The 21889-nt window shown below is 39.8% G+C and overlaps 1 protein-coding gene across 2 annotated transcripts in view; it reads right to left on the bottom strand.

The window, feature by feature from the left end:
- Positions 1-21889, bottom strand: part of ABCC8 (ATP binding cassette subfamily C member 8) — a 67340-nt gene that overhangs the window by 24339 nt on the left and 21112 nt on the right. For both annotated transcript variants that reach the window (XM_042882162.1, XM_042882163.1), the window contains exons 9-20: positions 20156-20290; positions 18559-18721; positions 16900-16940; positions 16443-16588; positions 12070-12172; positions 11741-11851; positions 9991-10066; positions 9796-9901; positions 5895-5930; positions 4598-4633; positions 1485-1583; positions 527-611 (exon numbers count right to left, since the gene is read on the bottom strand). In XM_042882162.1, coding sequence (XP_042738096.1) covers positions 527-611; positions 1485-1583; positions 4598-4633; positions 5895-5930; positions 9796-9901; positions 9991-10066; positions 11741-11851; positions 12070-12172; positions 16443-16588; positions 16900-16940; positions 18559-18721; positions 20156-20290 — 1137 coding nt within the window. The remainder of the gene's footprint in view (positions 1-526; positions 612-1484; positions 1584-4597; positions 4634-5894; positions 5931-9795; positions 9902-9990; positions 10067-11740; positions 11852-12069; positions 12173-16442; positions 16589-16899; positions 16941-18558; positions 18722-20155; positions 20291-21889) is intronic.

Genomic DNA, 21889 nt, shown 5'->3' with positions numbered 1-21889 from the left:
CCAACACCATAAGCTCTCACAAGCCAGCTCTGCTACCAGAAGGTCTGCTCCTCCGCCCTGCCACTTCATCCCATCCCTCTACTTTTCTCTTTCTGTTCTACATTCACTTAGCTACACAATGAACTAACGCTCTGCAAATTAACATGGCAGTCAGTATGGCAATTAGGCATGGAAACGTGTCTTTGTTGTTGCTGTGTGAGTGCAAGTGTCACTATGTGTCTGGGTGTACTGTTGATGGAATTGGCACTTATTTTTAGATTACCCCCAAATAAAGCAAAATATGTGCTGTCAGCAGAATTAGTAAAACACTTTGATAGCAGCACATTTAAATCATGGCACCTCACATAAATGACAGTGTCTCTTTGTTTACCAAGCAACCAGCTTTCAGACTAATGACTCAAATGTACACTTACCAAAAGATGACCTTTCTTGTCAAATAGCTGGTAAGATTTTAAGAACATAAGAAAATAATAAAAAACCTCTACATATCTAAAACAAAAATAGAAGCCTGTAGCTGTTTACTGACCCTCTCTCCAATCTGGGTTTGGTCTCCGTGAGGGAGAATGTCAATATCAGGCTGGAGGGAACAAGCATCAATTACTGCTTTGTACCTGTGGGAACAAAAAAGGTAATGCAAAATCCACACAGATACTGCTACAGAAGCACATTTCCTACCTGAAGAGGAACAAAGTTAACCAGCTGGAAAAATCACACCGTGGAAAATGTATTTGTTAGCCACTAATTGTTCTAATGGGATCTCTTTCAACTGCAGGCAAGCAAATACCATTTCAGCTAAGAAAAAGAATCTTCCCAAATACAAATACTGAATAGCTAAAACCAGGCAAAAGAAGAATAGCTTCTTCTATACTATATCATTACTGTTTGGCATTTAGATGCATTTCTAACCAGAAGCTTTGTTTCTTGTTTTAATACCCAAGGATGGTAAAAACAAACAAACAAAGAAAACGCATGCAGGATGTGAATGAGCGGCTATCTACTTATTTTAGGGTGGGGAGAAGGGGGAACATCATGGAACACCCACAGTAACTTCCAAGTCTCTTAGAATGCTTTGTGGTCATTTACACAGAATAAAAAGGCAGCCCATTAATCCTTCACAGTATACCAAATACAGAAATCTTAACAGACATTACCCTTGCTCACAACCTACCACTGACCAAGGCAATTAAACTTGCCAATTAGGGATAAGGAGAAAGTACTGCATGCTGCACAAATGCGGCCCTTGGAAACCAAAGTAGTTCTACACTCCAGGCCAAGTGAGACCAAACTCTGTCTCGTGTCCTTCAGGAAAATCATGGTCCAAGCTGGCTGTCCAAGACTCAGTGCCTTCTGTCATGTTCAGACAGGTGAACTGTTTGTTACCGGAGTGGGATGGAGCCAGTGTGTCAGTGTACAAGGTGTAGAAGTATGCAGCACCACAGTTTAGCTAAAAGAAGAAAGCACACAACAGGGCTGAACCCTATTACCTCTGTTTGTTGAAAGAGCTTTCAAATGTGATATTCTCTTCCACTGTGGCGTTGAGCAGCCAAGGCTTCTGTGATGCATATGCTACTGATCCTCTTTTCCTGGAAAAACAAAACAGGAGTTTCCAGCTTACCAGTGCAGTAGGGATTATTGGAAACCTTTTTTATTTTTGTGTAGAGACCAGTAACAAATCTCAAGAAATGCTGCCTTTCCTTTTTGCTCTTTAGGACGATTTCCAACAGAACACTGCAACTGATCACCTAACTTGAGAGCTGTCAGTTTGCTCCCTCATTTTCTGCTGTGAGAATGTTTTGCAGAAGCTAACTCCTTCAGCCTGAGCAGTGCAGGTGACAGGATAAAAATTACAAAAGGCAGAATCCCAGCTCTGTCTGGAGAGATTAATTAAAAATGCATAGCAGATGACACCAGTTAGGCAGCACATTTCAGGAGAGGTGTTCCAAGACGATGTTTCTAATGTATTAAAAAAATGTATTAAAAAAATATAACAACTCCACACTTAAGCAAAGGCAATTCTCCCCCGAACACATTTATTTTCCTCGCTATCAAAAGAGAAATTGAGTCATAAGGATTCCATGGTTCACATTTTTCTATTTATTTGTCTCTGTGAAGACAAAAACAAGGACACAGACAAAAACAAGCCGCTAAATCTCTGCTTGTGGAATTGCCCCCATCATGCCACAAAAAGGAACGCTGTTCAGAGGATGGCAAACGAGATCTCTTGATGCAGATTTTCTTTAATCTGTGTTATTATTACTACGACTTAAAATGTATCTGCCTGCTAACAGTGTTTCTGTGGCTATCTGCGCTCTGAGGGCTCAGATGGCAGAGCTGGGAGAAAGGCACGATGCTTTATTAGAACACCTGATACTGCTGGAAAAACAGACAAACTCATTGGCACATCATTGTTTCTCCAGAAAAGGGCCAGAGGAAGGATCATATGCCTGAAAGTGTATTTGTTTTCCTCCCAGCGATATCAGCTAATCCAACAGAAAGCTCTGACCTCTCACCCCGCACAGCCTTTGTCTGCTAGACAGCCTCGTTCCACTTAGACCTGAATGCAATTTGAACCACAAGGTGGAGGAAAAAAAAACTGCTTTATAATTTTGTGGTAATTCCTATCAGCTGGTAATGTCACTTGCCCTGCTCATTTTTTAGCCTTTCCCCAAGCTTGCTTAGGCGTCATTACAGGATCCAATTTTCACTGATGATCTGGAAGAACACAGTTGTGCTACCTTGGTAGCATGCTTCCCAGTTCAAAAATCTGATTGCTCATTAAAATTTAATTTTGTTCTGTGAATTCTCTTACTGGAAAATGAAACACAGATGAACACACACACACATACACACAAACCCCTATGCAGCTCAGCCCAAACCCTCAAAATCTAATTCAGAAAGCACTAATTTGTGACTCAGGAGGGAAAGCATTTTTTCAATTAGTATGCAGTGCTCAACTCCGTGATTGAGACAAAATTGCTCTGAGCGTTCCAAGATGAATGTCTATTCCCTTCCCCTCTTTTTATTGCTTCAAATTGTGTTTTGTGTCTTTCCTGCTATTAACTCTCAAAACAATCAAAAAGATATTTCTATTTTATCTTTGAAAAATGAATGTTGAAGTTTTGAGGAAAAAGGTCTAAGAAGTTTTCTAGGCAGTTCTCTTTCTTTCAGAGCTACACTCAGTCACACTCACTCCATGCTGAGAGCCATCACAATGTCTGCATACACCACTCATATTCGGGCTAAGATTCTGCTGTTAGGCTACTGATTGCACTGCATGAACTGGGGAACAAGCACGGAACTGGGCAAAATTCATTACAATTTAGGAATTTAGTAAATCTGCCTAATATAATCTGAAGTGCAAACTGATGCTGGGATGACACATTAAGGCAGAAAAGACATCATGCTTTTTACATGAGAAGGGAGTTTGATTGTACAAGGAATGTACAGCGTGTCTTCAGTGCTTCTCACAGTGAGCACACAATAAAAAGAACTTACTGAAACTGTGAGATAAACAGAGGCACGAATTCAGAGAACAAAATATTCTGAAATGGAGCATGCAAGGTTTTTCCTCTGAAAAGCTGCCTTGATTCTACCTAATATTTCATGCTTGGAAGACTTATGGCCGGCCAACAAATGGCTTAGCAGACAAAAACTTAGAAGGAATTTATTTTTGTAGGTGGAATTAATTGCCTCCTACCTCACAGGACTGCATAAACAATCATATTTTCATCAGTGGAGTGTAATATTTCTCCTCTGATAACACATGATATACTGAGCATAGCCTCTTAACGATCACAAGGATGCAAACAACAAAACCCAACCTTAGAATAATCAGGGAAACCCTCCCTGGTCACCCTGGAGAGGACTTTTTTCATGAGATCAACTCTCTTCGTTAATTTAGTAACAGAGAGACAACAGTGTCAGGACTGTCTGAAGCTACTTATCTATCTACCCTCACACATCATCTTGCTAAGTCCAGTAGGCTCAGAACTGAAAATAAGATTAGTTATTGGACATTCATGCAAGAACCTCAGTGCTCTAGCAAGCATCAACAAGTATATTAATTTTTTTTTAAATTAAAATTAAAAAATTTTAAATTTTTAAATTATTATTTAATATAATATTAAAATGATGGTGATTTTTAAAGGAAACAAAAATGCAGTTATAATGGAAGTTAAATTGAATTATAATGCAAGAGGAAATATTGCACAGTGGAAGATTTTTTTGTGTGCATTGGATTGATGACTACAATTTTATCACGGTTATTTTGCACAGTTCAGGAATTTCTAGCATTAACTCAAAACTGAGCATTCTCCAGACACGAGCAAAACGTGCCCTGTTCCTATATTATTGTTGCATCTACATCAAGAAAAAAATATGCGCCCATTATTTTCAGCCTGATGCTAGGATATGGAACATATTCATGCTGAACGCCCTGATTATTAAGGAACAAATGCTTTTGCCATTACTGAACGGTGAGGTCACTGCTAGTAGTGTGGTGGTTGCATACAGACATGTTTGGCTTCTAAAGAAGAACAGTTCATTAAAAGCAATCATTTCTGAAGACTATTACCATTAAGTTTTTAAAGTGCTGTACCTGAATTCCATTTCAACAGGAGATTCTTTCTCTGGGCTGCAGGAAACAGATACAGATTGTTATTATTATTTTCAATTCAATAATTCTAGACAATCCAAAAATGCCTTAGGCTGCTATCTCTACGTTGTAACTAAAAACACAACAATTTAACTACTCTCTTAACTATGCTAGAGTCATACAGACCTAAAGCTGGTATGGTTAAAGCTCCAGTTTTGTCAAGTGTTAAACAACACTGCACAAAGTATTTCAACACCTGTGAGCAAATGCTCAAGATCTCACACAATTTTAGCTCAAAAAAACCACAACCCACCTCTGTTCTGAGAGCACCAGAAGCATTCTATGAGATGCCAGTGCAACAAAGCCACTACACATTAGCAATACACTACAGCTTATAGCCAACACGGCAGGGACTCGCAGAATCTATGATAAAGTAGGCAATTGCTTCACATAACCTTTCATGGCTTTTTTAATGTACTTACACAATACATACAGTTTTAGTGTACTTACTTACACAGCTCTGTGTGTTACCTTACTTGGTTGTACCTCTTCAACAGTTTCAAACCTGTGAATGTCTAATTCTGATCATATTTCTTTTGTACTCTAATGGGTTCAAATGGTTTCACTTTTATTCATCCCAAAAATTGTTTCTCTTATGCAGAAAGAGCTACAAGATTTCCAAGTACCCTTTAGCCATGAGATTTAGGTTGGTGCACCATGTGAAAATGACAGAAAAACATCAAAAGAATTTGCTCTCTAATAAGTTGCTAAGCATTCCCAAAATATAAGCTGAGCTGTATCAATCAGGTAGAAATAATTTCCACCCAAGTATCCCTTGCCAACAGATGGACTGATCTGCAGCTTCTCACACTTCCCGTTTTGTGTGTGTCTGAGGAATGCTAGTGTGAAAATGAACTCAGGACAGGATGCAAACAATGAAGAAAAGGGTAAAGAGGAGAATTTGCTTTAATAAATCAAACCTTTAAAACAACACTTGATACTATATTCTCAAGTGCAGCATTAGGAAATTACCTGATTACCAAGAGTGAGATTTTCAAAAACATGCAGAAAAGTTAGGATATGATTTTCAGAAAATGGAAACATCTTCATAAAGGAAACCCAACTCCTATTTTCATGAGTCATATTGGTGGTTTGAAAAACTGCATTGTAAAGCAATGAAAGTTTCAATGAGTTTTAGAATCCCGACTCAGAAAATCTGAAGTGGGATTTTAGGAATCTTTGGTTCCTCCTACTGTGATGAACTCAGTCAGAAGAGCAACACGCGCATGTGAGACCATACCTGATATCTTCCCCCATCTCGCTGTCAGAAGTGCAGCTGCATCACAAACAGAAAGCAAAATTGTTTACTTAAGTAAGCAGAAGCAATCTGCCCCAGAAAGGAAAGCTATTAAATTCCATTTAGTGCACACACTGCAAACAGTATTTATCACAGAGCTGCAGTGCAACATCTGTTCCTTCTGCAGAAGCTGACTTGATTTCAGCAGTCCAAAAAATTGGCACCTTTTCTTTCCTTACAAACATTTAATTTGACTCAACAAGTGAGTTCACCTTGATTCTTTCCTGGAGGTGCCACCAGAGCTGAGAAGCTGTAGTGTGATGAGAACAGAGATCCATCAAGTAGACTACATTTTTAGGGAAAACAAACAGATAATTTGTGATGTTGTATTTTTCCATGACAGGAAATGCACCTTTGGAGGTCAGCATGAAAACAAAATCCCACCTGCAGATGACTTGCACTGTGCTGCACTCTGCAGCTGCGCTATCCTCAGGGATGCCTCTGCAGAAACAACCGTGGGCAGGTCTGAGGGATGAACTGCTTTGTGTTTTGTGATTTCTGAGCATGTGCAAAGATGCTCACGGAAAGGGCAGGGCTGTCTGACTGAATGATCAACCACATTTACTACTGAAGGCAAAATCACTTCCGCTGAAAAAAATATGAAAAATCTGTGTTTGACGACAGGAACAAAATCAAGGAAGAACAGAGCTCTTCATGCTTTAAAGGAAACTTCAGGCTAACGTTACTTGATTGTAAGTGTGCAGGAAGGAGAACTATACCTGCAGTTTAAGAGGCTGGCTTGAAAAACATTTAGAAAAATGAATACGGAGTAAAAAATGACCGTATCTGAATTCAGTCTACTGTAGAATCTGAGAGACAGCTAGCACTGTACGAAGTTACATAAAATGAAATTAAGTTTCTGGGCATTTCTGAAAGTTCCAACAAAAACATGTTTATAAAAATCGATGTACTTTTTAGCCATCAAAATCACATCTGTGCTGTCATTTGACAAAAACAAAGAGACAGCTCCATGTTGAGTACAGCAGGAAGAAATCCACTGCAAACAACCTTAATGAAGCCATGAGCTCCCTCACATTATAAGACTCACATGAGAGTATAGATGTCTTGTTTAGGAACAAATGATGTAACACTGTGCTCATTATTTCTCATTTAGCTCCATCTTCTGATGTTACTTTTTCCAAAAAGACACTGCAGACTGCTCCCTGGAATTGGAATGGTGCTTCTTAAAGTGAGATACCACCCAGAAGAAATCAGCATGGGGTACACTATTTTTTACTCAATAACCAGTCAAATCAATACTATTTGCCATCTGTTCAGAATGTAATTATGTCTTCTCTATTTTTATAATCTCTGACCACACTATAATATATTCATGCCACACATGTTCTCAGCCTGCTTTGGAAAATGGGCAGTAATGAGTTGGATATTCCTGGCATGCAATGCAATACAAATAACAAAATAAAATACAAAATGAGCCAATGCTCACATCTGATTAGCTGATTCCTATTCCAGTAACAGGTTATTACATTTGAAGGTTTTGAAATAAACCATTTTATAGGAAGCAAATAAAGTTGATATACTGTTAATCCTGTTTTATCAACAGAGCGTGGAATCTCAGAGGAGGGAAGAAGATTTATACAAGGTTATCCATTAGACCAAGGGAAGGGCCAGGAATAGCACCCAGATTTCCTGGGTGCCGAGTGACATGTCAGCAGGGTATATCCTTCACATCCATAGCTACAACCTTGGAGGAAAGGAAGGGGGCAGAAATTTGGAGTGAAATAATGCAGGACCGTTCTGTAACATGAATGACTGAAGCTAAGTGTTTGTTTCATGCCAATGAAAGAACTGTAACAAGGATCTTAATGATTTTGGTGACACGCTGTTGCTTCATCTAAGGCTACACAGCCCGGTGATTACTTGGTAAGATCACTCTCCTTGCATCTATGATGATATGGCACACACCTGCTCAGGCATTAATGTTTTCTTATCAAATTAAGGGAGCACACAGGTGCACAGCCTATACCAACTACATCCATCAATCTGATTCTACCTCTGCACATGACGGCAGCTCTGAAAGGTGACTTGAAAAAATAATCTGTGCCAGTGTTGCCAGCAGTTACGGTGCTAAGATTCTTTCAGCTGCACGCCCTGTTGTGCTTGCTGGACAGATGGCCAGGCTAATGTGATAACAACTGAATTTTACCTTGTGATACTTTGACACGTATAAAAGGTATGAAAACAGATTCTGACCTTTATGCTGTTTAGAAGTATGTACTTCATAACAAGTGCTATTTAAAAACACAGTCTAGTCAGAACCATCATGTCATCTGCTTTAGTTTAGTATCAGACAATCAAATTACTCTTCTTACTCATGTAATCTCATACACAAAAAATTGCAGCCTTGCTGAAACGTAATTAGTTCACTCAGTAAGGCTTTTCCTAGCTATACTCTGATTCTCTGTTTAGCAAAATTTGCATTAAAGGATATTCTGCAACTTCGGCTCCCGTTCTTGACACCCTCACAAGCCAAAAGGGTCACCCTTCCTCTGTTTCATTTTCCACAGCTATAAAACAGGGAACCTTCCCCCCTTGTACTACCAAGGGATTTGGTAGTTCTGAGCAGTGTGACTGGCATAAGCACAAAGGCTAGATATAAATAATGTCTTTACAAACACTCCAGGAATTTGTGAGAACAAGTTCACAGAATCAGCACAGAAACCATTAAGTAATAATAGCCTTCTGTCAATCAGAGTGACTTAGGGTTGTATTGCAACTCAGTTCCAACTGAATCGTTCCTGTTCAGCTGAAAATAAAATTGTTTCTTTAGATTCTCCCGCAGTTCATCAAGCTTTACCTGCAAGTAACAGCAGGTTAGCTATAAACTGCAGATCTCTCAGCAGTTTGTCAACATTTACCTACAAATAATTGCATCCCTAAAGGCAAAGCGTAGTCTGTGTAACTAGCAAATCTAGTAAACAGCCTCATATAAACAAGCCAAAAGTGTTCACACACATTGGTCAGATTATGAACTAGAGATGGCACCAATTATCAAAAAATATACTTAGGGGTTGCAATACATGATGCAATCTGTCATTGAGTGCAAGGGTTAAGACCAAGCTCTGGCAGCACAGCCATTGGACTGAAGCATTGTTTCCTCCTTTCACGGTCAAGGCTAAAGTCAGAAGTATAGCCCAGGACAGACTGTATCTGGCTTTGGAGCAGAGCTGCTGTGCTGGGAATGAAGGCCATGACTATCTTCCTCTCGTCAGATCAAGCAATGCATAAGCAGGATGTAACTGGGGACTATCCTGAGATCACTGCCACTTATAAAAACATTCTGAGTTTCTCATGCACTGAACCTGTGCTACACTGGAGCACACACCTAAAAGCACAGCCCAAGACATCTGGTAAGCTGTTATCTCTTCACAGCGCTATTCAAGGTCCCAGGCTCAGGGCCTCAAAGCAGAAATGCCATTCTGTAGCAGCACATTTCAGCTGATCACTTCTAATTAAAAAGTATGATGTTGCTAACACTGCTGGAGTGCAGAATGTCCACCTATTTCATGGTGGATAGAGATGGCCAGGCTGGACAGGGCTTTGAGCAACTTGATCTAGACAGAGGTATCCCTGTCGACAGCAGTGGGTTGGAAGCAGATGATCTTAAAGATCCCTTCCGACCCAAACCATTCTATAATGATGATTCTATGACGATTCATCCTAGCTAGGGGCTCTCTCTGAAGTGCTCACCTACTATTAGGGCAAGGTTTTTCCTCTGGACTGTACACCTACAAAATCCTTGACTCCACAGATTCCTGGGACAGATGTCGGTCTTTTTGTGCATTACTATTCAACTCAGGTTCAATTTTTTAAATAGCACTACCTGCTCCAGGATACGTTGCCAGAGATCTTCTGCATCTCACCAAGTATGGCCAACAAGAGAGATGACTTACCACAGCCAACTTGTCCTACAATCATCGTTAGCTGACCTGCAAGAGAAGGCAGCATATAAAGCTTCAGATTTTCCAAGTGCTCATGGAACACCATCTTACTCTGTATACTTGATGTCATTTTGTACCTTGAGGGATTCGGATATCGATGTTCGACAATGCTGGAGGACCTTCAGGTGTCCAAGTGAAGAACCCATTTGTAATCTATACCAAGACAGAGCAAAATAAGAAAGAGAAAACCAGCTTTAGGACTGACTTCTTTTTTCAATGAAGAGACACGTCCATTGGTTTCAACACACTGAGTATCAGAACAGAGTTAGCTTTTTCTCAACACAGGAAACATTTGAAACATTTTCAAGTGACTGATTTTCTAAAGGCTTGCATTCTCTTGTGCTACAATCTCTGAATTCAAGCAAGCACAATAATAAGATAATTGTGGAAAATTCCCAGGGGAATAACAAAGTTTCTTATTAGGGTTTGTTTTGTTATTTGCAAGATGAGCACACAAAATAAGTGAAATGATTCCAACATGACTAAGCTTCATAGAGGGTCATGGTTTGCTCTCTGCAGAGCACTGAATGTCAGCCTAGACACACTGCAGCATATTCTGCAATTATGCATTCCAAATTCTGAGGAGACCTGCAGAACTGTGCTCAGAAATTAGATGTTGCTGCCTTTACATTTCTGATGTTGTTTCCTTTATATTTCTGATACGATTCTCAGACAATCTAGGCTTTGTTAGATATAACCAACATTTTCATTTAAAAAGATAAAAAGAAACAAATCTGTTCAGGACTCTAGCTGGAGATTTCCACCTGATACTGTGAAAAACAGGAAAGAGGAGACAATTTTACAGCTCTGTACTTCTACAGGATTCTCTTCTCTAACTTTTCAGAAGCACTGAAGCTCTCTGAGCCTTCCAGCAATGTAATTTCGATTCAGGAAAAGAGTGAAATGGGACACTTCTACCCTACCCTCAAATTTTATTTCCACTGGAGAGAAAGCCTTGATGGCTGTATCATCTCTGGAAACAACCTGAAAAATGAGCAAAAGAAAATACAGTGCTCCTCCCTCTAGATTAACAAAAACAGGCAGAGAGTCCTCTCTCAAAAAAATGCCCTTTCTAGAGCACAAGCTGCAGAAAGCACTTGCTGCAGAAGTTCCTTGACCCCACTGCAGCCTGTGACAACAATGACAGCAGATGGAGCCAAAGATTATGGATCCTCACCTTCCATACAAGATCTTAAAATTGCTCCTCACAGAGCCTACTGCTCTGTCCCACTCCTTTGTCATCAGTCCAGGCTGATCTGATCTAATTATCCTCTCTCCCCACCCCCCATGCTTCTGCACTAAAGCAGGATGTCAACAGCCTTCAGAAAACCCTGAAAGCACTGAACAATTATTATACTTGGTCCCACTAAACCAAAATTACTCATTGTCTTGTGACAGAAATGCAAATGTAATAGCCAACTTCTTAAATAAACAGTATCAACACTGTAACAACTATCAGGATTTTTCTTAATTCTGGTCAATTCTATAGCTGATCAAGAGCATCAGTTTCCAACCGGTATGAGCAATTTTAATTTGCCTTCAAAGAAGTGAGAAATTCTTGTAATGAAAAGAGGACATTAAATACCACAAACAGAAATTTGCTGAGTGAAATTCAGAAGGATGTACACAATCACAATGTAAAGGTCAGTAGGCAATGGTTAAAATCAAAATAAAAAAGAAAGGTGGAGGGTGATCTTTGGTACGAGTACAAGCATCTGACAGCTTCAGATCAATTACTGGATCTTGAATTTGAAGCTCTCACTGGAATTCAAAAGCGATTGTTCATGTGCTATAGTAACAGTGTTATTACAGTGACCTTCGTATCACCTTTACACAAAAATCATCCGGTTCTGTGATGTTAATTGGTCTTCTCGTGTGAGAGGTGTAATTGTTCCACTCCTCCCTGGCAGGCCTCTTGCGGTTCACCACTTTGAGTGGCTGTGAAAAAACAGAAAGGCAGAAATAACAGTAATTGGTGGCAGCACCAGCAAAGCATCCTAAGCACCAGCAAGTGTGTTGCCACCTATACTTTAGAGGGTGCTGAAACAAGTTTTTATAATTGCAGTAATAACCTGTAGGAGATAGAAAAGCAAAAAAGTTACTCTGGGTAAAAGTGACTCTAGTCATTTCACCTGCAATTAAACATTATTACTCACCACTGCCTGATATTTGCTCTGAGCATCTGCACTTCTTAGCTCTGGACATTTATCATGTTCTTCAATCTCATCACTTGACAGGAATTCACTCAGCTTCTGCACACTGAAAGGAAAAACAGAATTACAGCTTGAACTCTGGTTCAACACTTCTGTTCTGACACTTTTGTCCACTGCAACGAGCATCCCTTCTTGTACTTCAATCACTGTCTGTTGTGTGGTTTGTTTTCATCTTGTTACAGGCCTACGAAAACATTCAGTGAGACATTACTGCACCAAAGCTGAGAAAATGTGCTTGATTGTTTTGTAAGAGCTGTGACTTTCTAGTGGTTTCTGCAAAGGCTTCTCGGGCCTTTCAATTTCTGATGCCATCAGAGAGGTTACACAAGATTTTTTCAGGTACTTGTTGTGATGGAGACTAGCCCCAACAGTAGCTGGTTTTGAAGCCATGTACTGATGTAGGATTTGTTAGCTGTATTACTGTAGCAGTGCACAGACAGCTCTTACAAACAAGCACTAAGAATCATGAAATCTGCATAGCGTGAGGTAACGTGAAAAAGAAGAGCGTTCAGTAGGTGAGATAAAGAGTAACACATCAACTTTTCCCAAGCAGTTTAACATTTAATTTTTAAGAGACAGTGTGCCTTTATTATGGCATTTAACAGATCATGACATCATTTTGATCTCTTTGCCTGACTCTGTAACATTTATGTCTAACCTTCTTATAAAACAAGAAAATTGAATTTCTAAACCTACACAGATTGAACTCTGAACTTAATGGTAAAGGGGCTGGAAATAAGTTGACAATCAGTATCCAAATTTGTAAGGTACAAGAAGGCCCTAAACTCTTAAAATACATCTACAGAGAACAACTGAAATAACTGATTTTAATACTTTCCCTTAGACTAATTATACTATCGTACAGTGAGATGTGCTGACCTGTTGGTATGCAAATCTAATACATATATATATATAAAATCAGCATTTATTTTGCATTCCTCTACTGGGGATTCTTTCTTCATAAGGAAGAAAGTTTCTTCTAGGAGCCTCATAGGATACTCTGATGGTGCCAAAACAGTGCATGGACAAAGGCTTTAGGAGATCACCTAAGTCTGGCTGCCTGTACAGTCGGCATGTGTCCTGCAAGCAGGGATTGTGCCCAGCTGCGAAGTGCTCAGTGAAGAAGTTGTGCTACAGGTTTTCTATTAACCTGCTCACTTGGATAACTGCAGCTGAGTACTGAGAGATACAGTGGGTGGATTTGGGTACAACAGGTATTACAACCTAAGAGATTTAAGAGAGGAAGAGGAACTAATTGGGATGGGACAAAAGGAATAATAAAAGAATAATAAGTAATTCAGGCCTGATGCTAGACCACAGTTTCTTAAATGTAAAGGCCTATTACTTCAAAGGAAGAGGTGATAAGCCTGTCTCTAGATATTTACACAGGCCTAGGAATGGCCCAGGCCCCTTTTTTCAGTGAACAAGATGTTAAACAGAACACTTTAAATGTTCTTAAATGGACCAAAACGATGGTCTAGCCACCACCTACATGGAACTGGGACTCAGCAGCAGGCGAACTCTTTACAGGCATACATTAACATCTGAGTAATTGCTCTGAAATTGAAAAGAGCAGATACAAAAGACCTCTGCTTATCCTCTTCACGACAAGGAAGGGAGGAAGAAAAGACAGAAAACATATCCTTGCATCATGAACCCAAACAAGACCATGTCCTTATTAAGCTATTTGACAGTTTTGTTGGTGCTCCCTGCTCATCGGTTTTATATCAAGTTTGCTGTGCTCTAAACACCAAGACTTTTCTCTACAAGCAACCTGCCTAACATTTTTCTTAAATCTGGTATTACTGCTTCTAAGACAATCACTGAGGACATACAGTGACAAACAGCTGTGAGCAAATCTTAGAGGCACCAACTCCTACTTCAGAGTGTCTCACCACTGTACACTCATGAAGAATAAAAACAAAGAAATTGTGCTCTCTGCAGAGCTCCAGCTGACACAGTAATTTCACCAGAACTCCAATATCTCCACTGGGAATCTTATTTTTAAGCTCCACACTCAAGATATTGATTAAAACACAGTTATTTGCACAGCTGACTAAAAAAGCAGTTTCATATTAAGCTCAGTAAGATACATAACGCCACTCTCACTACTTGACCTTTTCTGATAGAAAACTCTACACCGTTTTCCTTGGTCCTTGAAGACTTCACATGTAAGAAATAAATGAATTGGCTGTTTAAAATTTAAAGACTTTACGGCGTTTTTCTCTCTCACCCAGGAGCAAACACCTCGGCCCCCTGAGTTGGAAATTTTGCAGTATCCTTATGTGGAACATGAGCTTTAAATCTCTTCTGCCACTGCTGTGAATCACACCATTCTCCCAGGTGTCAACCACGATCCACGATGATGCTTTGCAATTAGGCCACTGTCTTTTTGTCACATGACACATCTGCGAGTTCATTTGTGGAGATTCCTGTCTTTAAGAGCATCTGGCATTAGAGATTCTAGCCAATATTAACAAAGCAGTGACTGCGAAATGCCCAAGATTCAAAGCCAGTAACACATTTCTTAATATCATTCCACAGGCTTGTTCCACTTCTGGATCATTTTCTGCATCACTCAGCCAACTCCTTTCCGCCACTGCAGGACAAGCTGTTTTGTACACTTGCTAAACACAATTAGAATATCTGAGCCTAATGAAAGCTAAGTAATAGCTTCGTGAAGCTAATTACCCTTATCAAATCTTATTGATCAGCTACTTATTGGCAGCAAGGTGTAACAGCAAGACACAGCTACAGCAAGTAGACATTACTTGTGCTCAATTAGTACAGACACAGCTCTCTAGCATCTGTTTTACCAAGGTATTTAAGTAAGCATGTGTTTGTATGGGCTGAAAATATCTGGCATTTGCTTCCAATGAACTGCACTGATTGTTGGGGAATGCAGAAGTCACATCCAGAGCAGCACCAGTAGCACTAGTGAGCAATGCACTCTGTGGCACTAAGTGAACCACTAAGACAAAGACAGCCAGGAAAACAGGCTTCCTGTCTACTCTGCTGCACAGTTTTAACTGGGGACTCCTGCCTGCACTGTAAACAGCAGGGCAATAGCCTGCCAGGAAAAAGATAACTAAAGAATCACTCATGAACTTGGCTAGCGGTTGCTACTTGCTGACACTAATCATTTTAGCACTGATTTGTGGCATTACCAGGCACAGAACTCAATGACAAAAAAAAAAATATCCATCCACAAACCCAAATAAATGACCATTACCAGCATGAGTCCCTAGATACTTAGCTGGCTGCACTCCTAGCATGACAATTTGCCACAGCTCAAGGGGCTACCACTGTGCCTGCAAAACATTTCAGGCCAGATGCTGATGGTCTCAGATTTCACACTTGTTCAGAGAGTGAAGACAGCTGTGACTTTGCACAGTCAGGGAATTTTTAAACAGTGAGGGCAATCTCATGTTCCTCCTGTAGTCTCCTTTCCATCTCCAAAGCGGCACAAAGACAATTAAGCTAGAGCTGGTATCCAGTATCTGTCCAATACTTCAGGCAAGATTTTAGACAGCTATATTTGAGATCACAAAGGAGTGTAACAGAGTAAGAGGCCCAAAGTGTCCTTCACTGAATACGTAAGTATCAGGAGTTGGGACTTTTGTTGTTGTTCCAAACACCAAGCTGCTGATAATCAATGGAAAACTAGTAAACACGTTTTACTGAGAAAAAGCTTCAAGTACTGGTTATTATTTCAGGTGTTGAATGCTAAAGCTAATGCGTTCATAAGAGAGTTAAAATTCATCCCCTCTAGAGTAGATGTTCTGTAATTTGCTTACTCCCACACCTAATATTGCCGCTTTTATGTCCACAGTGTTATGCTTTGGTTTTGTTTGCTTGTTTTAAGTGCAACTCTCTAATAACAGGTCAACATGCAGAGGTGGTTGGGAGAGCAAAGCCTAAATGACACACACTGAAACACGTGCTTTCCTGTGATCATCTTCTACATGCTTCATGTAGGAGAAATCAATTGGGTGGCTGACAGAACCACACTCTCAGTAAGTTTTCATCTCCTTTCTTGTGACCACATGTATGTCACATGTGGTATCAACACAGCTCAGCCCATTTTACACAATAAATTAGTAATGGCAGACCACAAAACATTGTTTGTGACAATTGTACCAGTGAAGAACTTGGCCTGCACGCTACAGCCGAGGGCATTATGCAAGGCACAAGGTAAGGAAGCAACTTAGAGTGATCACTGATAAATAATCACAGTGTTATTTCTAAAATTACAATTGCAAAATGAGCTGTAGTCCAAGAAGTGGAAGCAAAGGTATTCATTTTATGGTTCTCACCTTACTAATGCTTTGACAGTCGATCTAACCACACTGGAGAGCAGGAACAGTGGAGACACGAGAATGTGAAACAGGGAGAGGGAGGCAAATGCCACAGATGGAGAGAAGTCAGCCTTTCTTGTCAGATGAGCATGGACCACAAATGTCTACAAAGATATAGACATTATCATCAGTATTTAGTCATAAAGAAGGAAAAAGCACAAAGACTTCAAATTCCACAAGCATTCTGTTTACTCTCTCTTATTTAAGAACCACTATTTATACCCTCTTAACAGTTTGGAAGAGTGCTGCATACTCCTTGTTGCCTCTGGACACAGATGTAAAGTGAACATCTTCCATTCTCTCCCAGTGGAAATGCAAATGTGTCAGGTTTGCATCTTTTCCTTCTTCCTCATCTCAACATCGACACTTGAAAATGTGTTTGCAATTAACATTACTTAGAGAAGTCTATACTTACTATAAGCACAGCTGCAATTGGTATTGCTGCATTCATAAAGACTGTGAAGGAAAACATGTAGAAATGTTTAGACAATTTCCATTCAGACAAGGTGAATGTTAAAATACTACTAGCTGTTTTATAATGATTTTTTCCATGTTTGAAATAGGGAAAAAAGACAATTATCCATGCACAGAATTCTTCTAAATACCTTCAGTTTATTTCTCCAGTTACCACAAAACTAATCTCTTCAGTTACACAGAACCCAGCAGCGCAATCTAGATGAGATGAACAATCTATGGATTTTAAAGCGCACTCCGCTCACATACAGTTCAGGCATGGGACACCAGCAAGAAGACCGAGCTGGTTATGAGGTCTGGGAAGCAGCCTGAGTGCTTCACAGTGCAAGGAAGAGAGTTCCAGGAGAGACTGTGCAGGTCATGCCACTGGGGCTGCCATGGAGGCTGGCTACTTCAGATGGGAACCTGCACAAGACCTCATGCTTCCACACAAATGCTACAGAAAGTGGAACTAGGTGGATTATGCCATTTGGTTAGGCATAATGACACTGGCTTTGTCAGGCTTCCTACTTTAATTATGAATATCCTCAACAGACTGACAGACGTTCTAGTAGTATCCAAGCATGGTAGAGCTTTGATTTCAGATGGGCCTTGAGTTACTAAAATGTAAATAATGAACCTGTTCTCCCCTTTCCTGCAACAGTGTTTGTCTTACTGCCCTGGATTCTCTTACTGTAACTACTCATACATCATAGCATTTACAGTTTATTTAACAGACGAAGAGGGAGAAGCAAGCAAATAACATTTGTGTACAGGAGTCTTTTTTAGATGGGGCAGGAATATGGGTTAGCAGTGTAGTAATAACCATCCATTCATGCTTTATGTTGAAACGCAACAGAAGCATTTCAACACAACACTCCTACAAGCACAGAGAGCTCAGGATCCCCAGAGAGAAAATCTGGTCTTGTATGTCAATGAAAATCTCAATATCAGCAGAATTCAGTGAGATCAAGGTCTTGCCCTCTTACTCACATGATCACTTGGCAAAGAAGTCAGACAACTGCGCCTCTTTTGGGCAAATGTAAGCAAATGACACTAATTAGACCGGAAGTTATTTTCCCAAGTAATTGGTTCTCCTTTATTAGTCTAGAAGGTATTAGTACAGGTAGCTTGTAGCCTTTGAATACTTCCTGCTCAAGTTTCCAATTCATTAATATCTCGCAGATTATATAAATAATGTTCTTCAGCATGACTTGACTGCCTGTTAGAGCTTCAAAGCAAAGGCATTTTCTATCACTGGATTGTGCAGGAGGGAAAAAAAAAAGATAAACATCAACAAAGGCTTCTATCTGAATGTTATATTATAGGAAAGAATAGTACTGGCTTGAGCTAGCCTCTGAAATGCTTCTCCCTTAAAAGCTCTTTAGAAAACCTAATGCTATGAAGCTTTGATTTGACTCTCTATTTTAGGCTTATTTCCTGTACAAGCAAAACTCTACTTAAAGAAGTGGAACGTCTGACTAAATAGAAAGTGAGGAGTATGGGATCAGGGCCTAAAGCAACCAAAAATGATCTCAACAGAGAAACGGCAAACTCGTTAACAGCTAATAATGCAGTTGTCCTTTAGCTGAGTAGTGGATAAAGAATGAAAAAGACTTACTAGATATAGAGGTATAAAGGGCAAAAGACTTGAGGCTAGTCATTTCTTTTTGTCTGGTTTCCTCCACACTGCTGTGAAAGATGTGTTCCCAAGCATAGAGTTTAAGGAGCTTAATGCCTCGGAGCATCTCATTTGTCTTCTTCAGTCTCTCATTGGAGTACTCCTGCAACATTGGCATACACATTTACTTCAAGAGATAATTAAAGCACCTGGCCCTTAAACATAAGGACCACAAAAATTGTATGCAGCCTCTTGTAATCACTCAAGCATTCTCTACTATTTGCTATATCTACGGACACAATGTTTATTTGGATGTTCTGCTGTTCTTTGCAAAGATTAGGAATCTCACCTTCCAAAGGTGAGAGTTTGAAGGAGAAGTCAATTGGCTTATACCCCTAGTTCACATACCTTGTTCTGAAAATTTTACTCTTCTGAAAGCTTTCTGATCACTTGTACCCTCTCATGACTTCATCTGACAAGCACACTGGCTGGGTTTTCAACAGGCACTCTGAATGTGTACAGAGGAGATCAGAACAAGCAGACAAGCTACAACTGGGCACGCTGCACTGCCAAATCAGCATGAAGTGGAAACAATGGTGCCAGGCTTCAAAGCAGCCAGGCTGCATTAGCAAGAAGCTGTGTTTCTGTAGGGAGCCCTGATTCTGAGCAGGGCTGCTTGGCTTTGGCACTACAGTGCACTGTAGTTACTCTGCTTCCAGCTTTCAGGCAGGCTCAATGATCTTTGTGCTGCACTTCACTGCACAGTACAGACAATCCAAGCACAACATACTCTTTTCCCATCTGCATGAACTTCTGATGCTGACTCTCTGCTTGGATGATACAGGGATGAATGCTGTCTACATTACTAGAAAGTGTATACTGTTGATGCATTACATTCCTCACAGGAAGGCACACAAGTTTCTCATAACACATGATTTGTTTCAGAAGAGATTTCAACAACTACATCCTGCTGTCCAGCATCATTACAGGTTCATAAGGCCTCCCTGGCATTGCAACAGTTATCAAACATGGGGAAAATGTTCTGAATAAGGTGGACAAGACAAATTTCTCAGCAGTGATACAAGCAATTCGGGCAAGATAGGAACCAAGACACAACTCATGACTAAGCAGATCTCAAAATTCCCCAGCTGAGGAACATGCTGCGGGAGATAGGCCTCAGGTGTTAAATAAGCTACATCCATAGATCTCCACATCCATTTCATCCTGAGGTTGAATACAGCTTTCCTACTTTCTTGGACAGATTAACCTGCATGATTTATTTGGACATCATCCGGCTGCACAAAGTCATTTCAGTCAGTGATCACTGATCACTTGTATTTGCAAGGCAGAAAAATCTTAACTTTTTCCTGTTAAGGAAAGATGTACTGGTTGAAAAATACAAACCTAAAGACAAATTGCATCTTTACTGCTTGTCATTTTTTCATGTTCTTGCATTTCATATTCTTGAACATTGCACAGTGCTTGAGAATCAGCTTTTGGTTAATTTCACAGCATCTGCTTTGTAATTCTAAACACAGTCCAGTGCATAAAGATTAGTGGTGATATTAATATCATATGCCAGCGTGAGGACACTTACCAATGTGCTTCTCTGGGCCTGTGAGAGTTTTGTTGCTACAAAGTACTGAACAGGCGCAAGTACTATGATTACTGCTGCTCCAATTAAGGCACTGATTCCTAGAAGGTAGTAGAGGAGAAGAACTCCTACAATTATCTGTTGGGAGAGAAGAAAGTGAGTGAAGGACTTGAGTTGACTTCATATGGGGTACGTTCCACAAAAACCAATCACTGGATAAACAGGCAGCACACTCAAGCCACCAGCACTGCAGCCAGTCCTACCCCCAAACATCCTACATTCTGCATCACTGTCACGGTTTCATCAGTCAAATATTCTGTCAAAGGATCAAATATGCACAAGAGCAGTCCTCCCCAGCTCGTGGATTCTCTGACTTCAATCTCACACTGCAAAACAATTAGAAAACTCCAGCTAGCTACACAGTTTAACTTTTCATGGACCCTCCGTGATGAACAGTAGAAAAAGATGTGCAGATTTGTATATCCTTTATAACAACTTCCACAGCTACCTAAAACATTTTTACTTAAAAATAAGAACATTAAGATATTTAAATAAAATATAAAAGTTATTTTAAAATGCTTGTAAATAAAACATCAAGCTACTTCCCTTCTTTACTACATTTACTACTAAATATTCTCAGCTGACCAGATGACACAGCATCTTTCTTCGACATTTAAGCCTTTTTACACCCAGGGAAGAATCTGCCTTTTCCAATATGATTGGAACCCACTAATCTACAACACCTTCCTCCTCTGTAGAATTCTCATAATTCTTTGCTTACTATAGAAACTAAAATGCAATACCATTAAAATGCAACTGATATATTTTAAATGGTAACTGCCTTCAGTGTTTATGACATTATTGCTGAGGAGTACCCAAAAAAGTAACATCATAGGCATATTAGTCAGAATCCCCAATTCAGATAAAAAAACTGTTAAAAAAAGGTTAGGGAAAAAAAGTTGTCTTTGGATAAATAAGGATTTGGAGTGCAAGCCAGAGTCTTGTTCTCTGGAAAGAGATGCACAAGCTGCTCACATTAATTACCACTATTCTAATGTCTGACTCCTGAATGATCTAAAGCACTGACACTCTATTACATAAAATATAGTAACAGCTAATAAATTAGTCAGATCACAAGACACAGTAATAGAAATTTGACTGAGTACATCATTGCCTTTTATTAAAAATAATAATTTGGAAATTTCCATAAACCATTATCTATGACTCCTACAATATTTGCATACTCATATAAGCCACATGGAAACACAATTTTCCATCATTCCAGAGTTCAGCAGTCACAAGCTGATCATTTCCCATATATATTCATGTCAAATGGGTGCTTCCATGAAGAAGAACAGCATACAAACTTCACCCACTACCGTATCAGCACTTCAACAAATGAACAACAATTCAAGGTGCACAGAGAATAAATCAGTTTTTCTTAGTCATCTTTTGATGCCTATCTGCAGACGAACTAAATGCAAATCTTAAAATGAGTCACAGTGTGAGCAAGTAATCTGCTTCCAAGTGTAGTCAGGGATTTCATGAGGGTATGAAACCAACAAACACATGCAAGGACCTGCATACCATAGTCCTGGAAGAGCTCCCCTCCAGAACATGAACTGTCTTCAGAGATCAAGATATTAATTCCCAACTGATTCTCCATGGGCAGACAACTAGGCACTCAAATTACAAGAAAGCACTGAATAGCATACGGTCGGTAGATGCTCACAAATA

Source organism: Lagopus leucura, unplaced genomic scaffold, assembly GCF_019238085.1.
Source record: "Lagopus leucura isolate 7727_CA_CO unplaced genomic scaffold, USGS_WTPT01 Super-Scaffold_100033, whole genome shotgun sequence".
Classification (NCBI taxonomy): Eukaryota; Metazoa; Chordata; class Aves; order Galliformes; family Phasianidae; genus Lagopus; species Lagopus leucura.
Note: the sequence above shows the minus strand (reverse complement) of the source record. Positions and strands in the feature narration are given on the sequence as shown.